The 25727-nt window shown below is 46.5% G+C and overlaps 1 protein-coding gene across 4 annotated transcripts in view; it reads right to left on the reverse strand.

Moving 5' to 3' along the window:
- The window catches only part of LOC127395161 (transportin-1-like), an 80108-nt gene that overhangs the window by 46317 nt on the left and 8064 nt on the right, over window positions 1-25727 (reverse strand). For all 4 annotated transcript variants that reach the window (XR_007891739.1, XM_051641652.1, XM_051641651.1 and 1 more), the window contains exon 5: window positions 2773-2879. Coding sequence is in view for 3 of the 4 variants with exons in the window: in XM_051641652.1 (XP_051497612.1) it covers window positions 2773-2879 (107 nt within the window). In the remaining variant the exon portion in view is untranslated. The remainder of the gene's footprint in view (window positions 1-2772; window positions 2880-25727) is intronic.

Genomic DNA, 25727 nt, shown 5'->3' on the forward strand with positions numbered 1-25727 from the left:
ACAACTTGATGATGCTTAAAAGATTTGGCATCACAAAGTCATAACTTTAGGAAGAGCATCCTCAGCCATAGGCAAGCCAAACTGGTAAAGAGGCCTTTAAACTGATGAGGCTGGGGGAAGGAACCTCCATTAATTCCACAGCGATCAATTTCAATGTGATGCCGGCACCAGTAATAGATGCCCAGAGCCTATAGAAGGGGTGCAAGTCAGCAGGGGAGCATCAGGAGTGCAGCAATAATGAAATCCCAGCCCCTCCAGCTGGTCAGTTACCTTCACTGGAGGCCCAGCTTAAATGCCTCTATTGAAATGCACGCAGCATGGGGAATAAACAGGAGGAATTAGAGATGAGCACGAGCCTGCAGGGCTATGATCTTATGGCATCAGAGACCTGGTGGAATGGCTCCTATGACTGGAGCATCAGAATGGAGGGTTATAGACTCTTTAGGAAGGACAGGCAGGGGAGCCAAGGTGGGAGTGTTGCCCTCTATGTCAGAGACCAGTTGGAGTGCATGGAGCTCTCCCTGGGGATGGATGAAGAGACAACTGAGAGTTTATGGGTTAAGATTAAGAGGAAGGCAGGCACAAGGGACATTAGTGGGGGTCTGCTACAGGCCACCTGACCAGGAGGACAGTATAGACGAGGCACTCTACAGACAGATAGGAGCAGCTTCAGTCATGGGTGACTTCAACCACCCTGATAACTGTTGGAGGAACAACTCTGCAAAGCACAAACAATCCAGGAGGTTCCTAGAGTGTGTTGATGACAACTTCCTTTTCCAAGTAATTGAGGAACCAACGAGGAGAGGTGCTATGCTGGACCTTGTTCTCACCAACAAGGAAGGGCTGGTGAGGGATGTTAAGCTCAAGGGCAGCCTTGGTTGTAGTGACCACGAAATGGTGGAGTTCAAGATCCTTAGGGCAGCAAGGAGGGCTCACAGTAAGCTTACTACCCTTGACTTCAGAAGGGCAGATTTCAGCCTCTTCAGGGATCTGCTCGAGAGAGTGTCATGGGATAACATCTTGGAGGGAAGAGGGGCCCACGAAAGCTGGCTGATATTTAAAGATCACCTTCTCCAGGCCTAAGAGCGATGCATTCCAACTAAGAGAAAATCAAGTAAAAACTCCAGGAGGCCAACGTGGATGAGCAAGCAGCTCCTAGAAAAGCTCAAACTTAAGAAGGAAGTATACAGAGGGTGGAAGCTAGGCCAGGTACCCTGGGGGGATTACAGAAAGGTTGTCCGAGCAGATAGGGATCAGGTGAGGAGAGTCAAATCCCAGATGGAATTAAATCTTGCCAGGGATGTAAAGACCAACAAGAAAAGCTTCTATAGGTATGTTGGGGATAAAAGGACAACCAAGGAAAATGTAGGCCCTCTCCTGAAGGAAATGGGAGACCTAGCTACGCAGGATATTGACAAAGCTGAGGTTCTCAATGACTTCTTTACATCAGTCTTCTCTGGTGAGGGCTCCAGCCTCATCGTAAAGGCCACAGCAGGTGAAAGCAGGGACTGGAAGAACAAAGTACCCCCCGCTGTAGGAGAATAACAGGTTCATGACCATCTAAAGAACCTGAAGGTGCACAAGTCTATGGGACCTGATGGAGTCCATCCACAGATCCTGAGGGAGCTGGCGGATGCAGTTGCTAAGCCTTTGTCCATCATATTTGAGAGGTCATGGCAGTTGGGTGAGGTTCCCACTGATTGGAAAAAAGGAAACATAGCCCCTATTTTTAAAAAGGGGAAAAAGGAAAACCCAGAGAACTACAGGCCAGTCAGTCTCACCTCTGTGACCAAAAAGATAATGGAACAGATCCTCCTGGAAAATCTGCTGGGGCACATGGAAAATAAGGAGGTGATTGGTGACAGCCAACATGGCTTCACTAAGGGCAAGTCGTGCCTGACCAATTTGGTGGCCTTCTATGACAAGGCTACAGAGATGGTGAAAGAGCAACTGACGTCATCTACCTAGATTTATGCAAGGCACACTGTCCCACACAACATCCTGGTCTCCTAACTGACAAGACATGGATTTGACAGATGGACCACTCAGTGGATAATTAATTGCTTGGATGGCCACACCCAGAGAGTTGTGGTCAATGGTTCAGCATCCAAGTGGAGGCAAGTGACAAGTGGCATTCCTCAGGGGTCAGTACTGGGACCAGTGCTGTTCAGTGTCTTTGTTGGAGACATGGACAGAGGGATTGAGTGCACCCTCAATGGGTGGTAATGGTTTTAAACTGAAAGAGGGTAGACTTAGGTTAGACATCAGGAAGAAATTCTTCACCATGAGGGTAGTAAGGTGCTGGAATAGGTTGCCCAGGGAGGTTGTGGAAGCCCCCTCCCTGGAGGTGTTTAAGGCCAGGTTGGATGAGGCTTTGTGCAGCCTCATACCTAGTGGAACATGTTCTGCCCATGGCAGGGAGGTTGGAACCTGATGATCTTTAAGGTCCCTTCCAACTTTGACCTTTCTATGATTCTATGACACTTCTCAGCTGAGATACTATGATTACCCATATACAGTCTTATTCTGCCTTTATGCAAAGAAAACATTCATTTGCATAAACACTAAGAACATGGAATATAGGTAGAATAATAAGTAACAAATTTGAGCTGCCACGGGCAGAACATGTTCCACTAGACCAGGTTGCTCCAAAAGCCCCATCCAGCCCAGCATTGAACACTTCCAGGGACATGGCATCCACAACCCCCCCGGGCAACCTGTTCCAGTGTCTCAAATTTATATGGTAATGCAGTGAAAAATAAGCCTCCTTACCTCACAGGTGTTGTAATCTTCAGAATCCAACAGGCTGCAAAGCTTTGGTAAGAGTTCAGGCCAGTTCTGTAATTCCCCTTTTGAAGCAATGGTTGTTATCAGAATGCCTAAGTGAATCAGAGGAATAAAAGAAACAAGATCTCATATATACTCCTCTCAGAGATCTAAGGAGTTAAGAAATTTCTTGGTTTATTAAGAGCTGGCAAGCATAAAAAGAAGTAGCACATTTCATTACAAATGGTATTTGAAGGACTTTAAAACACAAAGGCAGGTTGTTCCTTCCTGCTACCATGAGAAGCCAAACACAAAGTAATTCCCACTTAAAGGAATAATCATGCTCAAACACTGCAGGGCAGGTTCTCCTGTAAGTTTACTAAAAACTGTACAAATCTTGACCTCCAGTAAACAGAGTATCCACCTCAAGTCACTTCCTCTTTATTATGATACAAAAGCATGAGCATAGGAAGCTGTCATTCAATAAACTTATAACCCAATGGCAAATTATGCATTCACAACTTTACTATGTTTACACAAAACATTAAGGACACATTCTAAGACTGAGATACCTACTAAGAGCTTGCACACACTATGGCACGTGTCTTCATCTAGCCCACATCCAGGGCTAAACTGAAGCAGTTTGTTCTCTCACTGAGTGCCCCCTTCCCAGCCAAGAAGGGGAATCAGGAAGAGGAGAGAAGCCTCATGGGTTGAAATAGAAATAGATTTCATGAAATCACAAAACTAATACAAACACCCACATAAAGTAATAAACTTATACTCAGGACTAGCAGAGGGAGCAGCAGGAAGCAGAACTACCCACCCTCAGCATACATTGCATTCAGCAAGAGTCCTCTCCAGAGAGTGAGTGATTGTGCTTCTCTTGCCAGATCTTTGTCAATCCCCACATCTCTAGTCATCTGTCCCAACTGCTTGACTCTGTTATCCTCTAATTCCACACCATCCACTCGGTTATCCCAGCACCGGAGCAGCCAAGTAACAAGGTGCTCTCCTTCATGCGGACTATAATTTTTGCAGACACCTCGCAAGTCACTAAGGGACAGAGATCGGCTAGTCACCTCTTCACGACCCAACCTTGTGTATTGCCTCTTATACACAGGGGCAACTAGCACCATTTGAGTGTCTAAGTCAGCTGCATCACCCATCACTGGAATCTGAGAGACTGTAATGCTTCTCATCACTGCAAAGCCCACTGCAGGGGTTGCGGCCGCTACAGAATATCTATGCCAAGGTTTCATGCTTCATTATACCATAAGCTAAGGCCATACAACCCAGAAAAACTACACCCATAAGTCTACACCCAAAAGCAATAAATCAAATAAAACTGTCCCAGTTTTAGCCAGGATTAAGCCAATTTTCTTTTTAATGATTTTTTTTTCCTTCAGCAAACTCTCTCTTGAGCAGCACACTTGCTGAAATTAACAGCAAGTTTTCCAGCTAATGGACTGAGTTGCCACCTCAGTGGCGCATAGATGACAAAATCGCCCCAACAGAGATGCTGTGATTCCCATTCATAAGCTGATCCGGCATTTTGAGAGCCAAGGAGTGATCAGCAGGATTCATTCACCCTTTAACAGTCCTATATGGCAAGTGCAAAAACCTAATGGCGAGTGGAGGCTGACAGTGGACTACTGTGGCCTGAATGAGGTTACACCACTGCTCAGTGCTGCTGTGCCGGACATGCTAGAACTTCAGTATGAGCTGGAGTCGAAAGCAGCCAGGTGGTAAGCCACTAATGCTCATGCCTTTTTCTCTTTTCCTCTACAACCAGAGTGCAGGCCACAGTTTGCTTTCACCTGGAGGGGAGTCCAGTACACCCTGAATCGACTGCCCAAGGGGTGGAAACACAGCTCAACCATTTGCCATGGACTGATCCACGCTGCACTGGAGAAGGGTGGAGGAGCAGAACACCTGCAAGTATATCAATGACATCATTGTGTGAGGTAACACACCAGAAGAAGTCGTCAAGAAAAGGTAAAAAGATCATCCAAATTCTTTTGAAAGCTGGTTTTACTGTAAAAAGAAGCAAGATCAAGGAACCTACATGAGAAATCCAGTTCCTGGGAATTAGGTGGCAAGATGGACGTCACCAGATCCCAATGGAAGTGATTAACAAAGTAACAGCTATGGCCCCACCATCTACTAAAAAGGACACTCAAGCCTTTTTAGGAACTGTTGGTTTCTGGAGAATGCACATTCCTGGTTACAGTCAAATTGTGAAACTTCTCTATGAGGTGACCCAAAAGAAAAACAACTTGAAGTGGGATCCTGACCAACAGAAAGCTTTTGAGCACATTAAAAAGGAGACTGTGCGTGCCGTAGCCCTTGGACCAGAACAAACAAGACTAGACATAAAAAATGTGCTCTATATTGCAGCCAGGTACAGTGGTCCTACCTGGAGCCTCTGGCAGAAAGCACCAGAGGAAACTCAAGGTCGACCCCTAGGATTCCAGAGCCGAAGTTACAGAGGTTCCAAGGCCAACTATATGTTGACTGAAAAGGAGATACTTGCAGCATATGAAGGAGTTAGAGCTGCTTCAGAAGTGATCAGCACTGAAGTGCAGCTCCTCCTGGCACCCAGATTACCAGTGCTGAGCTTCATGTTCCAGAGTAATGTTTCTCCTATCCATCATGCCACTGATGCTACATGGACGCCTTTAATTACCCAGCGAGCTCAAATAGGAAGCCCTAATCGTCCAGGAATGCTAGAAGTTATTACAGACTGGACAGAAGGCACACACTTTGGAACGCCGCCATGAGAACTGGTGAGATGAGCTCGAGAAGCTCCACCATATGACCATCTACCAGGGAAACACTGAGAAACATTTGCTCTGTTCACTGATGGTTCCTGTCGTCTTGTAGGGAAACCGCCGGAGGTGGAAAGCTGTTGTTTGGAGTCCTGCACGACTTGCTGCTGAAGCAGCTGAAGGAGAAGTTGAATTGATTCAGTTTGCAAAGGTAAAAGCCATCCAGCTGGCTTTGGACATTGCCGAGCAAGAGGGGTAGCCAAGACTCTATCTCAACACTGACTTGTGGATGGCAGCAAATGCCTTGTGGGGTTGGCTAAAGCAGTGGCAGCAGAACAACTGGCAGTGAAAAGATAAACCCATTTGGGTTGCTGAGCTGTCGAAAGACATTGCAGCTCGGGTGGAGAAACTGGTTGTAAAAGTGCGTCATGTAGATGCACACGTGCCTCTGAGTCAAGCCACTGAGGAACATCGACACAACCAATGAGCAGATGAGGATGCTCAAGTGTTCCAAATAGACTTAGACTGGGAACACAAGGGTGAACTCTTCCTGGCTCAATGGGCCCATGACACTTCAGGTCATCAGGGCAGAGATGCACCATACGGATGGGCTTGTGACCGAGGGGTGGACTTAACCATGGATGCTATTGCACAGGTGATCCATGACTGTGAGATGTGCACTGCAATTAAGCAAGCAAAACAGATGAAGCCTTTGTGGTATGAGGGGAGGTGATCCCTATCCATAAGCTGATCAGGCAATTGGAGAACCAAGGAGTGATCAGCAGGACTCATTCACCCTTCAGCAGTCCTGTCTGGCCAGTGCAAAAGCCTGATGGCGAGTGAAGGCTGACAATGGACTATTGTGGCCCGAATGAGGTTACACCACTGCTCAGTGCTGCTGTGCCGGACATGCTAGAACTTCAGTATGAGCTGGAGTCAAAAGCAGCCAGGTGGTGTGCCACTCTTGACATTGCTCATGCCTTTTTCTCTATTCCTCTAGCACCAGAATGCAGGCCACAGTTTGCTTTCACCTGGAGGGGAGTCCAGTACACCTGGAATTGACTGTCCCAGGGGTGGAAACACAGCTCAGCCATTTGACATGGACTGATCCACACTGCACTGGAGAAGGGTGGAGCTCCAGAACACCTGCAGTACGCCGGCAACATCAACCTACACGAGAGATCCAGTTCCTGGGAATCAGGTGGCAAGATGGATGTTGCCAGATCCAAATGGACGTGATTAACAAAATAACAGTTATGGCCCCACCATCTAACAGTCTGAACAGGGCCAGACATCAAAAATGTGCTCTACACTACAGCCGAGTATGGTCCTATCAGGCAACGGTCCTACCTGGAGCCTCTGGCGGAAAGCACCAGGGGAGACTCGAGGTCAACCCCTGGGATTCTGGAACTGGACCTATAGAGGTTCTGAGGCCAACAACACGACAACTGAAAAGGAGATACTTGCAGCATATGAAGGAGTTAGAGCCGCTTTGGAAGTGATCAGCACTGAAGTGAGCTCAAATAGGAATGACTAATCATCCAGGTATCGTACAAGCAATGACAAACTGGCCAGAAGGCACACACTTTGGAATGCCATCACAAGAAGTGGTGAGACGGGCTCAAGAAGCTCCACCGTATGATCATCTCCCAGAGACTGAGAAACATTTGCTCTTTTCACTGATGGCTCCTGTCATCTTGTAGGGAACCGCCGGAAGTGGAAAGCTGCCGTGTGGAGTCCTACATGACTGGTTGCACAAGAAGCTGAAGGAGAAGGTGAAACGAGTCAGTTTGCAGAGGTCAAAGCCATCCAGCTGGCTTTGGACATTGCTGAGCGAGAGGGGTGGCCGAGACTCTATCTCTACACTGACTCGTGGACGGCAACAAATGCCTTGTGGGCTTGGCTAAAGCAGTGGCAGCAGAACAACTGGCAGCGAAAGGGTAAACCTATTTGGGTTGCAGCTCGGATAGAGAAACTGGTCGTAAAAGTGCGTCATGTAGATGCACACGTGCCTCTGAGTCGGGCCACTGAGGAACATCGACACAAGCAACAAGCAGATGAGGCTGCTCAGGTGTTCCAAATGGACTTAGACTGGGAACATAAGGGTGAGCTCTTTCTGGCTCAATGGGCCCATGACACTTCAGGTCATCAGGGCAGAGATGCAACATACAAATGGGCTCGTGACCAAGGGGTGGACTTAACCATAGACGCTATTGTGCAGGTGATCCACGACTGTGAGACGTGCAATGCAATTAAGCAAGCAAAACAGATGAAACGTTTGTGGTATGAGGGGAGGTGGTCAAAGTACAGGTATGGGGAGGCCTGGCAAATTGACTACATCACACTGCCTCAGAGCTGCCAGGATAAGCCCTATGTGCTTAAAATGGTAGAAACAAATACATATCCTGTGTGCCTCATGTCACAACCCAGAACACCATCCTTGAGAAGCAAATCTTGTGGAGACACAGTACTCCAGAAAGAATTGAGTCAGACAATGGGACTCATTTCAAAAACAATCTTGTGACTGACTGGGCTAAAGAACATGCTATTGAATGGATATACCATCCCGTACCATGCACAAGCCTCAGGGAAAATTGAACGGTACAGTGGTCTGTTAAAATCTACCCTGAAGGCAATGGGTGGTGGAACTTGCAAAAATTGGGACAGACATTTAGCAAAGGCCACCTGGTTAGTTAACACCAGGGGATCCATCAATCGGGCTGGTCCTGCTCAGTCAGTCCTTCTACATACAGTATATGGGGATAAAGTTCCTGTGGTATGTGAAAAGAATCTGTTGGGGAAAAGTGTTTGGGTTTTTCTTGCTTCAGGCAAAGAAAAACTTGTCTGGGGTGTTGCTTTTGCTCAGGGACCTGGACATACGTGGTGTGTGATGATGGAGGATGGTGAAGTACAATATGTACCTCAAGGTAATCTGACTCTGGGGAAAAATGCCTAATTTGGTAGTTGATAGAACACAGAATCTATATATTATATATATGGACTGGAAAAAGGGGTGGAATGTCCTGGTTTGAGCCAGGATGAAACCAATTTTCTTTTTACTGATTTTTTTTTTTTTTTCAGTGAAGTCTCTTTTAAGGAGCACACTTTCTGAAATTAACAGCAAGTTTTCCAGCTAGTCAACTGAGAACACTCAAATGTTTATAGTCACTGCTGAGAGACCAAGGCCACTTTGCTCCACTTTTCAGATCTGCTGCTTCAGACACTAAAGGAGCAAAAGGGTCACATCTACAACCCTCCTGTAGGGAGGAGTGGACTAGACAGATGGCAAATTTGGCCAAACAGATTATTCCGTCCCATGTTGACCACGCAGATTGAGGCAGCGACAACCATAAGTCCGTGGCTCTGTGCTTGGCTGCTGCTGGACTGAGCAAACAGGGGGGTTTCCCGCAGACAGGGAAGCCGAGGAAGGGAGACCCGCCAGGAGCTGGCAGCTCCCGTGAGAGAGGCTGAGGCTGATGTGGCTGGGCGTGTTGCCGGAGCAACTGGGAGAAATTTAAATGCAGGCAAGCCAGAAGTTCACTCAGACCGCACAGATCGAGGCGGCTAGCATTCTCGGTGTGGCACGGGAATGCGCACGACAGACAGCAGCCAGCAGGGTGCGTGGGAAGTGCACCAGTGATCTGTCAAAATGGTGGGCACTCGCCTGAGAACTAAGACCAGTGCTAATATAGATATAGTACCTGGGAAGTCTGATGCATCCATCCAGACAGACGTGGCCAGCAAAGACGTTTCAGTGCAGGCAGTGGCTTGTAACAGGTGCCTAGATGCTTCTGCTGATTTGAAGGTAAGTAACTGCTCAAGGTGTGCACAAGTAGATGACCTGTTGTGCCAGGTGGCTGAACTACAAGAAACAGTAGCAAGGCTTCGCAGCATTAGAGGAGCTGAGGTGGATATGGATATAGATGATTGCAAAATCATAATCCTTTATCGTACACCACTGACAACAAGACACCTTGGACCCTGGTTACCCATAAAAGCAGGACCAAACATCATCTCCCACCCCCTAACATCAGTACCAAGAACAAATATGATGCTTTAAGGTCTCTAGATAATCATGAACAAGTACAACATAGTGAAGCTCCACCAGAAAAACAGTGGTTATCATAAAAAGAAACAACGGGTGCTCATAGTGGGAGACTCTCTGTTAAAGGGCACTGAGACACCCATCTGCCGACCTGACAAAAAACTGCGTAAGTTTGCTGCCTCCTGAGAGCAAAAATCTGTGACATTGATGAAAGGGTGCCACAACTTGTGAAAACCACTGACTACTACCCATTGCTACTCTTTCATGTGGGTACAAATGACACTGAGAGCAGGAACCTGAGTAAAATCAAGGCAGACTATAAAGCTCTAGGGGCACAAGTTAAAAACATTGGGGCCCAAGTTATCTTTTCTTCTGTCTTGCCAGTTACAGGAAAGGGGGCAGCAAGGTATAGAAGAATAATGAACATTAATTTCTGGCTACGTAATTGGTGCCATTGTAAAGGTTTTGGCTTCTATGACAAGGGGACATTCTATGATGACTATAACCTGCTAGGGTGGGATGCAATACACCTCTCTCGAAGAGGCAAAAGAATCTTTGGGGGTAGACTAGCCAACCTAGTCAGGAGGGCTTTAAACTGAAGTTCACAGGGAGTGGGGTCCAACACAGCAATGTGTGGGGCATTGCAGCCAATAGGCAAATTGACCAGACCAACCACAACGGTAACAGATGCTTTTCAACTAAGTCTCTGAAGTGTCTGTATACCAACACAATAAGCATGGGGAATAAACAGGATAAACTAGAAATCTGGGTGCAGTCGCAGGGCTATGATCTCATCGCAATTACAGAGACATGCTGGGATAGCTCACATGGCTGGAATGTGGTAATGGACAACTATGTACTTTTAAGCAAGGATAGACTGACGAGGCAAGGTGATGGAGTTGCGAATAAGCAACTAGAATGCATTGAGCTTAACCCGGGGGAGATGATGAAAGTGTTGAAAGCTTATGGATAAGAGTTAAGGGACATGAAAATATGGGCAATATTGTTGTGGGCGTCTACTACAGATCATCAAACCAAGAAGAAGTTGTCGATGAGGCCTTCTACAGGCAGCTGGAAGTAGCCTCAAGATCATGGGCTCTGGTGCTCATGGGTGACTTCAATCATCCTGATATTAGTTGGAAAGATCACACAGCCAGGCATAACCAGTCCAAAAGGTTCCTGCAGTGCACTGATAACAACTTTCTGCTGCAGGTGGTTGAAGAACCAATGAGAAGAGGTGCAATGCTGGACCTTGTATTAACAAACAAAGAAGGTCTGATCATAGATGTTAAGGTTGGGGGCAGTCTTGGCTGTAGTGACCATGAAACGTTAAGAGTTTAGTATTGTTAGGGAAAGAAGCAGGGTAATGAGTAAAATTTCTACCCTGGACTTTAAGAGGGCTAACTTTGTCCTCTTCAAAGATCTACTCAGAATTATCCTGTGGCCTAGGGCTCTAGAAGGTAGGGAGGCCCAAGAGAACTGGTCAATATTCAAACACTACCTCCTCTAAGCTCAAGATAAATGTATTCCCTTGAAAAAAAAAACCAAAAACAAGTAGAGGAGGCAGGAGACCTGCATGGATAAGCAAGGAGCTCCTGGAAAAAACTCAAATGGAAGAGGGAAATTAACAGTATGTGGGAAAAGGGTCTGGTTAATTGGGAGGATTATAGAAATGCTGCCAGAGTATGTATAGACTCAACAAGAAAGGCCAAGGCTCTCTTGGAACTTAGCCTGGTTAGGGAGGTGAGAGAAAACAAGAAGAGCTTCTTCAAATACATCAGTGAGAAAAGGAAGAGTAGGGAAAAAGTGGGTCCACTGCTAAATTATGTGGGAGATATGGTAACTGAGGATGCAGAGATGGCAGAATTGCTGAATGTCTTCTTTGCCTCAGTCGTTACTCCTAGGACCAGCTCTCAGGAATCCCAGTCACTGGAAGTAAGGGAGCAAAACTGGAGGGAGGAAGACTCTCCAACAGTCAGTGAGGATTGGGTTAGAGATTGTTTGGATAAACTGAAAATGCACAAACCCATGGGCCCCAATGGGGTGCATCCACATGTGCTGAGAGAGCTGGTTGATCTTGTTGCTGAGCTGCTCTCCATCATTTTTGAAAAATCATGGAGAGCAGGAGAGGTGCCCGAGGACTGGAAGAAAGCCAATGTCACTCCAGTCTTCAAAAAGGGCAAGAAGGAAGACCCAGGCAACTACAGACTGGTCAGCCTCACCTCCATCCCTTGAAAAGGTGATGGAGCAGCTCATTCTGGAGGCCATCTCTAACCACATGGAAGAGAAGAAGGTTATCAGGAGTAGCCAACATGGATTTACTAAAGGGAAATCTTGCTTGACTAATCTGATATCCTTCTACAAAGGCATGAACAAATGGGTAGATGAAGGGAAAGCAGTGGATGTCATATACTTTGACTTCAGTAAGGCTTTTGATACTGTCTCCCATAACATCCTCGTAGGAAAACTCAAGAAATGTGGGACAGATGATTGGACTGTGAGGTGGACTGAAAACTGGCTCAACAACAGAGCTCAGAGGGTTGTGATCAGTGGCACAGAGTCAAGTTAGAGGCCTGTGGCGTTCCCCAGGGATCAGTACTGGGTCCAGCTTTGTTCAATACCTTCATCAACAACCTGGATGAGGGGATAGAGTGTACCCTCAGCAAGTTTGCTGATGATACAAACCTGGGAGGTGTGGCTGACACACCAGAAGGCTGTGCTGCTATCCAATGAGATCTAAACAGGCTAGAGAGCTGGGCGAAGGTAAACCTCATGAAGTTCAATGAGGACAAGCGTAGAGTCCTTCATCTGGGGATGAATAACACTAGGCACCAGCACAGATTAGGGGTCAACCTGCTGGAAAGCAGCTCCATGGAGAAAGACCTTGGAGTCCTAGTGGACAGTAAGTTATCCATGGGACAGCAATGTGCCGTTGTGGCCAAGAGGGCCAATGCCATCCTGGGATGCATTAAGAAAAGTGTGTCCAGCAGCTCTAGGGAGGTTCTCCTCCCCCTCTACTCTGCCCTGGTGAGATCACATCTGGAATACTGTATACAGTTTTGGGCTCCCCAATTCAAAAGGGACAGAGATCTACTGGAGAATCTCCAACAGAGTGCTATAAGTATGATTAAGGGACTTGAACATCTCTCCTATGAAGAAAGGCTGAGATAACAGAGGCTGTTTAGTCTTGAGAAGAGAAGGCTGAGGGGGGATCTTGCTAATGTCTATAAATATCTGAGGGGTGGGTGTCAAGAGGAAGGGACCAGTCTCTTTTTGGTGGTGCCCAGTAATAGGACAAGGAACAATGGGTATGAGCTAGAATATAGGAAGTTCCACCTCAATATGAAGAGAAACTTTACTGTGAGGGTGACAGAGCACTGGAACAGGCTGCCCAGAGAGGTTGTAGTCTCTTCTTCTCTGTAAACTTTCAAAACCTGCCTGTGTGGCCTGCCCTAGAGTGATCCTGCTTTGGCAGAGGGGTTGGACTAGATGATTCCTAGAGGTCCCTTCCAACCCCTAACATTCCATGATTCTATTATATACATAATTATCGGTATAAACTCAGTGATCACAGAAGTCAAGCCCTTTTTTCTTCCATCCATGGTTGGCATTCAGGGAGGACTCTGTCTATCCATCTCCTTTGATCCCTAGGCCTGTGCATTCCTGACCCCTTGTATCTCTACCCTCAGCTCCCGTCTGTTCTGCCACTATCTCTGGAAGTGGTCTGGGACTTTTCGGGACTGCTTGCAGTTAAGGAGAGTGCTGTGGGAGCTGCTGGGGGGGAGCGATAGGGGTTTTGCACATTCCTGCACATATTTGTACACATTTTCTTTTACCACTACTATTTCATGAAAGCTGTCTAGTTTTAGTTTTCAATCCGGAAGCCTCTCTCCTTATCCTCTCTCTCCTTTCCCTACCTGGGTGAGAGGGGATAGACAATGTTATTGTCATTCATTTAATTGCCAATCCTGTGTTAAACTGTGGCAAAAACCAAACCCAAACAGCAGTAAAGCTGCCCACAGCTTCCAAAGCAATTCCTAAAATAAATACATTAGAAGTCCACCCACTGACCACCCTACCCCCACTACCAACATGATGCACACTTGTAATAAAGTGGTTGAATCCATTAAAACAGCAACACTTGGAGATTCTCAATTTAAAGGTGTGTGATTCTTTCAAATGAGCTGTTTAATTCAATGCTCCAAATAAACATTGGGCACCAAATAAACTGTCTTCATCTAGCCTACATCCAGGGATAAACTGAACCACAGTATCACAGTATCCTTCTGGTTGGAAAAGACCTTTAAGATCGAATCCACCACTAAACCCTGTCCCTTGACACCACATCTGTCTTTTAAGATGTCTCCAGGGATGGTGGCTCAACCACCTCCTCGGACAGCCTGGATCACAAAGTCCAACTCCTGCCTCAGAACAGGACAACCCCAAAGTTCATACCATGTCCCTGAGGGCATTGTCCAAGTGTTTCTTGAATATTGTCAGGCTTGGTGCTATTACTGATTCCCTGGGGAGCCTATTCCAGTGTTCCACCACCCTCTGGGTGAAGAATCTCTTCCTAATGTCTAACCTAAACCTCCCCCTGCATGTCTTCCTACCATTCCCTTGGGTCCTATCATTGGTCACCAGAGAGAAAAGATCAGCGCCTACTGCTCCTAATGAGGAAGCAGTAGCTGCAATGAGGTCTCCCCTGTCTCCTCTTCTCCAGGCTGAACAGACCAAGTGCCTTTAGCTGCTCCTCATACGGCATCCCCTCTAAACCCTTCACCAACCTCGTGGCCCTCCTCTGGACACTCTCCAATACTTTATAACCTTTTTGTACTGTGGCACCCAAAACTGCACACAGTACTCAAGATGGGGCAGCACCAGTGCAGAGTAAAGTGGGACAATCGCCTCCCTCGACCAGCTAGCTATGCTGTGCTTGATGCACCCCAGGACTCGGTTGGCCCTCCTGGCTGCCAGGGCACACTGTTGGCTCATGTTCAACTTGCCGTTGACCAGAACCCCCAGATCCCTCTCCACACGGCTGCTCTCCAGCCTCTTGCTCCCCAGCCTGTATGTATATCCAGGGTTACTGTGTCCCAGGTGCAAAATCCAGCATTTCTCCTTGTTAAACTTCATGTGATTGGTGATCGCCCAGCTCTCTCATTTGTCCAGATCCCTCTGCAGGGCTTCTCTGCCCTCGAGAGTGTCAACTGCTCCTCCCAATTTGGTGTCATCTGCAAACTTATTAAGTAGGTCTTCAAGTCCTGCATCTAAGTAATTTATGAATATATTAAAGAGTACTGGCCCTAAGATGGATCCCTGTGGAACCCCACTAGTGACCAGTCGCCAGCCTGATGTGACCCCATTTACTATGACCCTTTGAGCTCGACCCATCAGCCAGTTTCTCACTCAATGCATTATGTGCTTGTCCAGCTGGATGCTGGACATTTTGTTTAGAAGGATACTGTGAGAGACAGTATCAAAGGCCTTTCTGAAATCTAGAGAGATTGCATCAACTGGCTTCCCTTGGTCAACTAGGTGGGTAACCTTGTCATAGAAAGGACCTTCCCCTAATGAACCCATGTTGGCTAGGACCAATGCTTGTGTTGTCTTTTAGGTCTTTTTCAATAGCTCCCAGAATAATCTTCTCCATAATCTTACCAGGCACTGAAGTGAGACTAACAGGCCTGTAATTACCAGGGTCATCCCTGCTGCCCTTCTTGAAGATTGGGACAAAATTTGCCAGCTTCTAGTCAACTGGTACCTCTCCAGATTCCCAAGAGCATTGAAAAATCATTGAGAGAGGTCTCGCTATGACCTCAGCTAGCTCTTTTAAGTATCCTTGGATGCATCTCATCAGGCCCCATTGACTTATAAGGATCCAGCTGGAGCAGCAAATCCCTCACAAGTTCAGGGCTGATTGGGAGATTGTCATTTGCACAGTCACGGTTCTCTAGCCCAGGGCTCTGGGGGTGCTTAAGCCCATCATCAGTGTTGAAGACAGAGGTAAAGAAAGCATTAAACATCTCTGCCTTGTCTATATCCCTGTTTACGAGGTGTCCATGATCATCGAGCAATGAGCCAATGTTATTTCTGGCCTGCTTCTTGCTATTAACATATTTTTAAAAGCCCTTCACAGTGCAGGCCAGCTTCAACTCTAGTTGAGCTTTAGCTGCACGGATTTCTGCCCTACAGTGGTGAACAGCATCCCTATAGTCCTTCCATGTTGTCTGTCCTTCCTTCCACTGGCCATACACCTTCCTTTTGTGCCTTAGTTCTAGTAGGAGATCCCTGCTCAGCCAGGGTGGCCTTCTACCTTTATCACCAATCAAATCAGCAGGACAAAGAGAAAACAAAAGCAGATCTTAAATATCTTCCCCCCACCCCTCCCTTCTCCCCGGTCCCAAATTACTTTGCTCCCGATTTCTCTACCTCCTCCTCCTCAGCAGCACAGGACAGGGAGTGGGGTTTAAAATCAGTTAATCACACATTCTTTTCTGCCGTTCCTTTCTCCCCGGGAGGGGAGGGGGGGCTCCTCACAGCCTTCCCCCACTCCAATGCAGGGTCCCTCCCATGGGAGAGAGTCCCCTTCACGAACCTCTCCAACATGAGACCATCCCACAAGGTGCAGTCCTTCAAGAACAGACTACTCCGGCACAGGCTTCCCAGAGTCACAGCCTGCTTCAGGTGCAGTCACCTCTCCTGGCGCGGCGTCCTCCATGGTTCACATGTGCTCCACCTTGATTCTTTGTGGGCTGCAGGTCCACATCTACCCCACTGTGATCCTTCACAGGCTGCACATCCACATCTGCCCCACTGTGGTGCTTCACGGGCTGCTCCACCATGCACCTCCATGGGCTGCAGGGAGACAGCTTGCCATCTCACCACAGGCTGCAGGACACTTCCTCCTCCTTCTTCATCGACCTTGGTATCTCTGCTCCGGTACTGCTCGCACCTCCCCCTCTTCTCTGCCCTGCAGGTCTTTCCGCAGTTTCATTTTCCCCTTCTTGAATATGTTACTTGCAGAGGTGCAGCCACTGTTTCTAATGGGCTTGGCCTTGGCCAGAGGCCGGGCCAGATTTGGAGCTGGGGAGCTTCCAGCAGCTTCTCACAGGAGGCACCCTTGCAAGCCCCTCCCCTGCTACCAAAACCCAGGCACGCTGACCCAAAACAGGAAGTGGTGGACTTCCTGCCCTCCTGGCTTTGAGAGTATGGCAGGAAATGGGAGGGAACACTGACCCCTCTGTTCTGCCCCCTGGATCCCTCAGGGTCCCAAACAACACCCACTCTTTAGGTTCTCATTGATACCATAAAATGAGCCTGTGCCCCCTCAAACGATAACATGCTCGGGATTCCCCTGACCCACGAGCAGAACCATGCACATGGCCTTCTTGAACTTCATGAGGTTTGCATGGGCCCACTTCTCAAGCCTGTCAAGGTCCCTCTGGATGGCAACTCTTCCCTCCAGCATGTCAATCGCCCCACACAGCTTGGTGTCATCTGCAAACTTGCTGAGGGTGCACTCAATTCCACTGTCCATGTTTCCAACAAAGATGTTTGTTCTGGTTGGGTGGGTTTCTTGGTAGCGGGGGAAGGGCCACAGGAGTGGCTCCAGTAAGAAGTTGAGAAGCTCCCCCTGCTCCAAAACCAGCCAAGGAGCCATTAGAGGGACAATAGATGCGCCTCCTCAATTAACATACAAAAGAACCGATATTAACACCTGAGCAGGGAAGCACTTAGGGGAGAAGAGCTGTGCTGGAGAAGGGGAGCAGTGCTGGTGGTTGGTGAGGAAGAAGGTGCCCTAGCAGAAGTTTCCCTGCAACCCACAGCGAGATGGCAGGCTGTCCCTGTGCACTCATGGAAGAACATGGTGGATCATTCCCTGGGGGCACCAGGAAGGGTGAACTTGGCCAGTGGATTTGCTGCCAGTGGACTCTGATTATGCAGCTTTGGAAGACCCCAGTGCCAGGGGAGTTGGCAGTTCCCGAAGCATCCCATGACTCTGTGAGAAGCCCACGCTGGAGCAGCTTGCTCCAGACCTCGTGGGAAGGACTCATGAAGGAGAGGTTCGTGGAGGACTCTCTCCCATGGGAGGGACCCCATGGGGAAGCAGGGCAGGACTGTAAGGAATCCGTCTTCCTGAGGAGGATGGCGTGGCAAGAACCACCAGCCTGTGAAGTGACTCTAAACCCCATCCCCTGTCCCCCTGTGCCGCTGGGGGGAAGGAGGGAGAGAAACTGGGAACAAAGTGATTTGGGCCCAGGAAGAAGGGAGGGGTGGGGTAACATATGCAAGCACTGCTCTTTGTGTTGTCTGTGTCCTGTGTGTGTTTGATTAGTGTGAAATTAAATTATTATTTTTTCCCCAAGTTGAGTCTGTTTTGCCTGGGACCTTAATCAGTGAAGAGCCTTCCTTGTCCTTTGTCTCGATCCATAAGCTTTGTCTTCCTCATCCCAGAGTGTGTGTGTGGGGGGTGTTGAGTGAGCGGCCATGGGGCTGTTCCTTTGTTGTCCTAAACCACGACAGTAATGGCTAGCCAGGCAGGAGAGAGACAAGGAACCACAACACTGTGGTTCACTGGTGCTTCAGCTAGACTCATTAATGGCAGATGGAAATATCGAGCAGTAGCCCTCAATATAGAAACAGGTGCTGAAGTAGTAGAAGGAAAAGGAAGTGCACAGGTAGGTGAACTTAAAGCTGTTTTGCTTGCAGTAAAGGCAAAAGTAATATATGTTGATTCCTATGCTGTTTGGGCAGGAGCCACACAATGGTTATGCCTATGGAAAGCACTAGATTGGCAGGTCAATGGGAAGGAAGTCTGGCAGAAGGAGGACTGGAAATGGCTGTTGTCCCAAGTTCAGTTTCAACTCCTACAGATAGGATGGGTTAAAGCACATGGTAATGATCAGACTTTAAAAACCTACTGGAACAACAAAATAGATCAAATATGAAAAATCAAACAGATAAAAACTGATAGTTCAGAGGATTCACAGCATTGGTACAGACTAGGTGAGTGGCTTCACTGTAAATTGGGACACGCAGGGTGAGATGCTCTATATTTTGCAGGCCAAAGCAGAGGTTGGCTGCTAACCAGAAAGATCTGTACAGAAATTCTTACACAATGTCCCTACTGTCAATTGAGACTTTTACAAAATCACTCACACCAAACACCACCCTTACACATCAAAGATAACAAAGCTCTGTGGTCTACATGGCAAGTAGACTACATAGGACCTTTAAGAAAATCTAGTGGTTTTAAATATATTTTGACAGGAGCAGAAGTGGTTTCTGGACTACTAGTCGCCTTTAAAGGTAGACATGCTGATGCTAAAACCACTATTGCAGGACTTAGCCTCTGGTTCTCTACTCTTCCTATACCTGACTACATACAAAGTGACAATGGGTCACATTTCACTAACATTGCAGTGCAAGATTGGGCAAAAAAAGAAGGTATCACATGGATTTTCCATGCATCCTATTATCCACAGGCAAATGGGGTAGTAGAAAGAGCTAATGGCTTATTGAAAGGCTACCTTAAACCACACAAACCTGGATGGGACAAAAGATTACCTTCTGTATTATATCAATTAAAGAATCAATATAGGCCCATAGGTAGTCCAGTACAAAGAGCTTTCTCCAGACCTATGTCCTTAGATGTGAATCCAAATGATCAAAAAACTAAAACCAAAATATGGGAAGATACCTTAAAGGTAGGCCAATCAGTGATGGTAAAACTACCTTCAGTAGGAGCTGTACCCACGACATTGACCAAATCTCATGGTCCACTAGCATGGGAAGCCACTGACAGCAGTGGGACTAAATACAGAGTCAGTTCCAGATGGATTTATCCTTCTTCTTGAATGGGGTAACATGTTTGGATTTTCCCCACCAAGACTATTCTGTTTTTTTCTCTTCCAGTGTCCCGCCAATGATAGAGACAAGTATGTCTGAGCCAGAAGTCCTACTTTTGATACCAGATGACCAGCAGCAATGCAAAGTTCCTGTTACTGTTCCAGACCCTGACAATATTGTTCTTCCAGATCTGTAGTCAAAACATCCCAGAATGGCCTTAGTCTCAAGCTTACATTAAGTATACTGGAAGCATGGGGTACATACTGATCTGAAAGATCTAAATCTTTCCACTGTGGTTATGCACAGAGATAAAGTGTATACTAGAGAAGAATGGAGTTGGGACGTGGAGAATGAGAGAATTCACCAACTTCAGGGAACAGTAGGAGAAAAAATCAAAGTAGGATGCCGAATGATTAACGGAACCATCTATAAAAAGGCATCTCTAATTTCTGTATATCCCACTGCTTTAACTCTAGTAGTTAAAGACAGAAAGCCCTGTACCTCTGATGAATTGGATTGCTGACACAGTTTTACATTGGTACAGTCTGTTTATGTGGTTTGTCTCTGGGCACATGATATTGTTGGACTCTCATTCAAATTCAAAATAGATATTGTAAAATCAACGACAACCACCACCCCAGAGACAACAACAAAACTCACAACAACCTCTGCTTCCACTATATCAATACAAGATAGAAAACTTCTATCCCCACAGATTTCAAAGGTTGGACCATATGCAATCAAATTAACGGAACAGCAACAAATATTGCTCAACCCCTCCTGGTCATTCAAGAGAGTGGAATTATCCGTGCAAGTAGACATTTCTACCATTGAACCAAAATGTTCCCCTTTTCTGGATACATCCTATAAGGGATGGTCCTCTTGGAAACATCAGAGGACACTGTCTCATTTTAAAAGAGATACAACAGGCATTTTGGGAACTGGATTAGTTCTATTGAACACAGTGGATGTAAAAATACTTGCCAACAAACTGCACACAATAGTAAATGATTTAAAATCTATAGACCAACCTTTGAGATCTTCCTTTTTGGCTTTAGGAACTAAACAATGGTTAGCCTCACTTCTCTTTTCTAAGTTGGACAGAATTAATGACATTGACCACCAGCAATTGGCCGATGCTTTAGAAACTGCTCAAAGCAACATCTCATTGGCACTGAGATGTATCCAAGCTCAGTTATGGGTACAATTCACAATTGCTGCAATAATCAGAGAGGGAGAAAGTGGGCTTTTACCTATGGAAATTAGAAAGGTAATCTGGGATCATGCTACACCCTCTGAGAAGGAACTTCAATCATGGTGGTAACTTGTTAATCTTATATATATGATCCAAATAGCAATAACATCTTTGCCGCTGTCCTCACTATATGTGGTGCCATAATGCACACCATCTATCCCATTGTGGCATTGGGGATTTACAGTGACAACACTGTGTTATACCCTATAGAGCACTGAGCATGGGCCTGGAAAAACAGTCACACAAATAACTGGGAAAGAGTTGATACTGATGCCTGCATGGTAAAGGGGCAACATGGATTTATTTGCAAAGGCGATGCCCTAAGGGCTCAAGATGTCTGTCTAGATACTAAACGGAGTGTTTGTCATTTCGAAATGTACTCTGATGATAACCCTGAATCTGTCTTAGTATATATTGGGGAAGGGTGTGTATGTTTGAGAACCTTCTGTAGCAATTTAACAATAGAAAATGAAACAGTACAGCTTAATAATAATTCAAATTTGTGTGTCTGCAACTTCACCTTTATAGTAGGATGTGATTTCAACTACTCTGTGCCCACGACCACATACCAGACTCTGTGAGAAGACAATGTGTTGTACAACACCATATCTCCAACCCCAATCAGTATGAACATGACTTTGGTCAAGGACCTGTTAAACCACCCTGAGTTACATGAACTGATACAAAAAATGAAAGAAGAGGGCGATGACTCAAACAGAATACATCGTGTCCTAGAAAGAATCAAGAAGGAAGGAGAGCACCAGTGGTGGGAAACCTTGTTTGGTTGGTCACCGACAGCAACTGGAATGTTGAACTTGATGTTAAATCCTATCATAACACTGTTCACATTGATTCAATTATGTTTGATTTTGGTAGTATTCCAGTATCTAAACAATTGGTGCACAAATTGTGATCTACAACGAGTGACTTCACATAAACCAGAAGCACTAAAGTACTAAAATAGTATAGTATAACAGGAGAGTTAATATTTCTCACCATATTTAATTTGATTTACTTTCAATTAATACCAACATACAGGCATGGGTATCACCTATTAGTGATACATCTTTATACATGAGGGACACTTTTATAGCATGGAAGCAAAAGGTACCTGCATTACCACTTAATGAGGTAAAGCAGTTGACTGCAGTCACGGGGTGGAATGTAGCAGGGTGCTCCATCTCTCAATATGCCTGCCTCAGTTCCCTTTTATGATTCAACTGCTTTTTTTGTCTCTCATTTTGCAGGCCCTGGCCTGCAGTGAAAGGTTCCCATGAGAAAGGAAACGGCCTAGTAAACTCTGAGCTGGTAACAACCTTGAAAGGTGTAAACTCTGAGCTGGTAACAACCTTGAAAGGTATAAACAAAGGGCCAAGTGGATGTGCATAACATCAGCTGCTCTTTGGTGTTGAAGAACACCTAAGCCTGAAATGGAGATAAAGTAATAGTGAACAGATAAACAACAGAGTTTGCTTGGTGGGAATAGGGTCTTCATGGTTTTTTTCCACTGTTTTCCTTTTATTCTCCAATGAGAGATGTCGGAGGTATGGCTAATGGTTAAATGACAGCAGTCAATCCACTTTATTCTATAAAAGCTTGGCCCCATTTCTGATCGGAGAGATCTCCGTACGCTTTCCCCGGGAAGTTGCTGGACCTTCTCTCCTCTAGCAGGGATGCCTGCCAGAGAGACAGATTCTCGGGAGTTGTGGTCCGACCAAGGACACCCGGCTGTAGCCTGACAAGGGTGAGAAATATTACTCATTCACTGTCTTTATTAGCAAACTTAACATTAAGTAATCTACATTATTAAGTTTAAGATTATAAGATCCTTTAAATATGATAATTAATATTTTAGGCCTAGTATAATATTTGATAATAAGTAAGTTGCCAGCATTTTAGTGGTTAACCTTTGTTGTTTGATTTAATTATAAGTATTAACTTTCACTGCTAATATGCCCTTTGCATTCAAACTGCACTTCTATTCTTATCTCCCAATTTCCCTACACTTTTACTGTACTTGTGCCCCTCGTCCAGAATAATTAAAACCCCCAACATTGTATGCAATAAAACGCATTGTCTGTCATCCATCCTGTCCAGGACAGGTTGTTGATAAAGATGTTGAACAGGACTGGACCCAGCACTGATCCCTGAGGGACTCCACTAGTTACAGGTCTCCAGCTGGACTCTGCACCATTGATCACCACTCTTTGGGCTCTATTGTGTAGCCAGTTCTTAATCCATCTCACTTTCTTCAGAAGATCCTTGCTTATCCATGCAGGTCGTTTACCACCTCTGCCTGATTTTCTACTCAAAGGAATGCACCTATCTTGGGCTTGGAGGAAGTGGTATTTAAAAACTGAAAAATATGGAACACTTCACAAACCAGCAATCCAGGAAGTTCCTGGAGTGCACTGATGACAACTTCCTCCCCCAAATGGTAGAGGAACCAACAAGAAAAGGTGCTATGCTGGACATTGTTGTAACCAACAGAGATGGGCTGGTTGATGATGTAAGACTAGGCTGCAGCGACCATGACATGGTTGAATTCAGAAACCTTAGGGCAGTGAGGAAGGTGCGAAGCAAGCTCACTATCCTCAATTTCAAGAGAGCATATTTTAGTCTCTTCAAGGATCTGCTTGATAGGGTACCGTGGGACAAAGCCCTGGAGGGAAGGGGAGCCCAGGGAAGCTGGTCCATATTCAAGGATCACTTCCTCCATGCCCAGGAGCTATGTGTTCCAACAAAGAGGAAGGCAGGCAGGAGAGCCAGAAGGCCTGTATGTGCCGGCGGCGAGGGAAGCAAGCAGTCCAGAATCAATGTGATTGATAAAGCAAGCTTCGATTTATTGAATACACAGTGTTACTTTTATACCCTTTTCCAAAACTACTTGTAGTGAATTCATTGGATAGTAACTACTTGTAGTGATTTCATTGGGTAGTAACTACTTGTAGTGATTTCACTGGATGGTAACTACTTGCAGTGATTTTACTGGATAGTAACTACTTACACGCTCCACCTTTTATATAGTAACATACACACTGAGTTCCAGGGTTCTTCCTTATTCTCTATTATTCTACTTCTCTAACTTGTCCTTGAGTTAGTTTAAGCTAACAGAGAGATTGTTTATACTTGTGTTAGGCTAAAAAAGAGATTGCTTGTACAGCTGCTATTTGTGTTAAACTCTCAAGGCCTCTCAAGGAGATAGCAAGGACCCATGGCCTTGCTGCTCAAGCCATTCTTCAACATGTATGGATGAGCAAGGAGCTTCTGGACACAGTTAAATGTAAAAACAAGGTTTACAGAGAGTGGAAGCAGGGCCAGGTATCCCAGACTAATTGTCAGAGAAGCAAGGGATCAGGTAAGGAAGGCCAAAGCACAGATCGAGTTGGACCTGGCCAGGAATGTTAAGAATAACAAGAAAGGTTTCTACAGGTATGTCAGCAATAGGAGGAAGATGAGGGAAAATGTGGGCCTGCTTCAGAAGGAAACTGGAGACCTGCCCATGTAGGACATAGAGAAGGCTGAGGTACTCAATGACTACTTTGCCTCAGTCTTCACCAGCAAAGGCTCTGGTCACACCATCCAAGTTAGAGAAGGCGAAGGCATGGACTGTGAAAAGGAAGATCTCCCCACTGTAGGAGAAGAGCAGGCTCGTGACCATCTGAAGGACCTGAAGGTGCACAAGTCTATGGGACCTGACAGGATACATCTACGGCTCCTGAAGGAACTGGCCGATGAAATTGCAAAGCCTCTGTCCGTCATATTTGAAAAGTCTTGACAGTCTCAAGAAATCCCCACTGACTGGAAAAGGGGAAACATAACCCCCATTTTCATGAAGGGAAAAAAGGAAGACTCAGGGAACCACAGGCCAGTCAGTCTCACCTCTGTGCCTGGCAAGATCATGGGGCAGATCCTCCAGAATCTCTGCTAAGGCACATGGAAAGCAAAGGGGTGATTGGTGACAACCAACATGGCTTGACCAAGGGCAAATCCTGTAAGAAGTTGAGAAGCTCCCCCTGCTCCAAAACCAGCCAAGGAGCCATTAGAGGGACAATAGATGCGCCTCCTCAATTAACATACAAAAGAACCGATATTAACACCTGAGCAGGGAAGCACTTAGGGGAGAAGAGCTGTGCTGGAGAAGGGGAGCAGTGCTGGTGGTTGGTGAGGAAGAAGGTGCCCTAGCAGAAGTTTCCCTGCAACCCACAGCGAGATGGCAGGCTGTCCCTGTGCACTCATGGAAGAACATGGTGGATCATTCCCTGGGGGCACCAGGAAGGGTGAACTTGGCCAGTGGATTTGCTGCCAGTGGACTCTGATTATGCAGCTTTGGAAGACCCCAGTGCCAGGGGAGTTGGCAGTTCCCGAAGCATCCCATGACTCTGTGAGAAGCCCACGCTGGAGCAGCTTGCTCCAGACCTCGTGGGAAGGACTCATGAAGGAGAGGTTCGTGGAGGACTCTCTCCCATGGGAGGGACCCCATGGGGAAGCAGGGCAGGACTGTAAGGAATCCGTCTTCCTGAGGAGGATGGCGTGGCAAGAACCACCAGCCTGTGAAGTGACTCTAAACCCCATCCCCTGTCCCCCTGTGCCGCTGGGGGGAAGGAGGGAGAGAAACTGGGAACAAAGTGATTTGGGCCCAGGAAGAAGGGAGGGGTGGGGTAACATATGCAAGCACTGCTCTTTGTGTTGTCTGTGTCCTGTGTGTGTTTGATTAGTGTGAAATTAAATTATTATTTTTTCCCCAAGTTGAGTCTGTTTTGCCTGGGACCTTAATCGGTGAAGAGCCTTCCTTGTCCTTTGTCTCGATCCATAAGCTTTGTCTTCCTCATCCCAGAGTGTGTGCGGGCGTGGGGGGTGTTGAGTGAGCGGCCATGGGGCTGTTCCTTTGTTGTCGTGTTGGGCCTAAACCACGACATTATTGGTGAGCCAACCAGGAGAAAGACAAAGAACCATGACAGTGTTAAACAGCACAGGTCCCAGTACAGACCCTTGAGGAATGTGACTCGTCGCTCATCTCCACTTGAACATCGAGCCA

This window comes from Apus apus, chromosome W (assembly GCF_020740795.1).
Source record: "Apus apus isolate bApuApu2 chromosome W, bApuApu2.pri.cur, whole genome shotgun sequence".
Classification (NCBI taxonomy): domain Eukaryota; kingdom Metazoa; phylum Chordata; class Aves; order Apodiformes; family Apodidae; genus Apus; species Apus apus.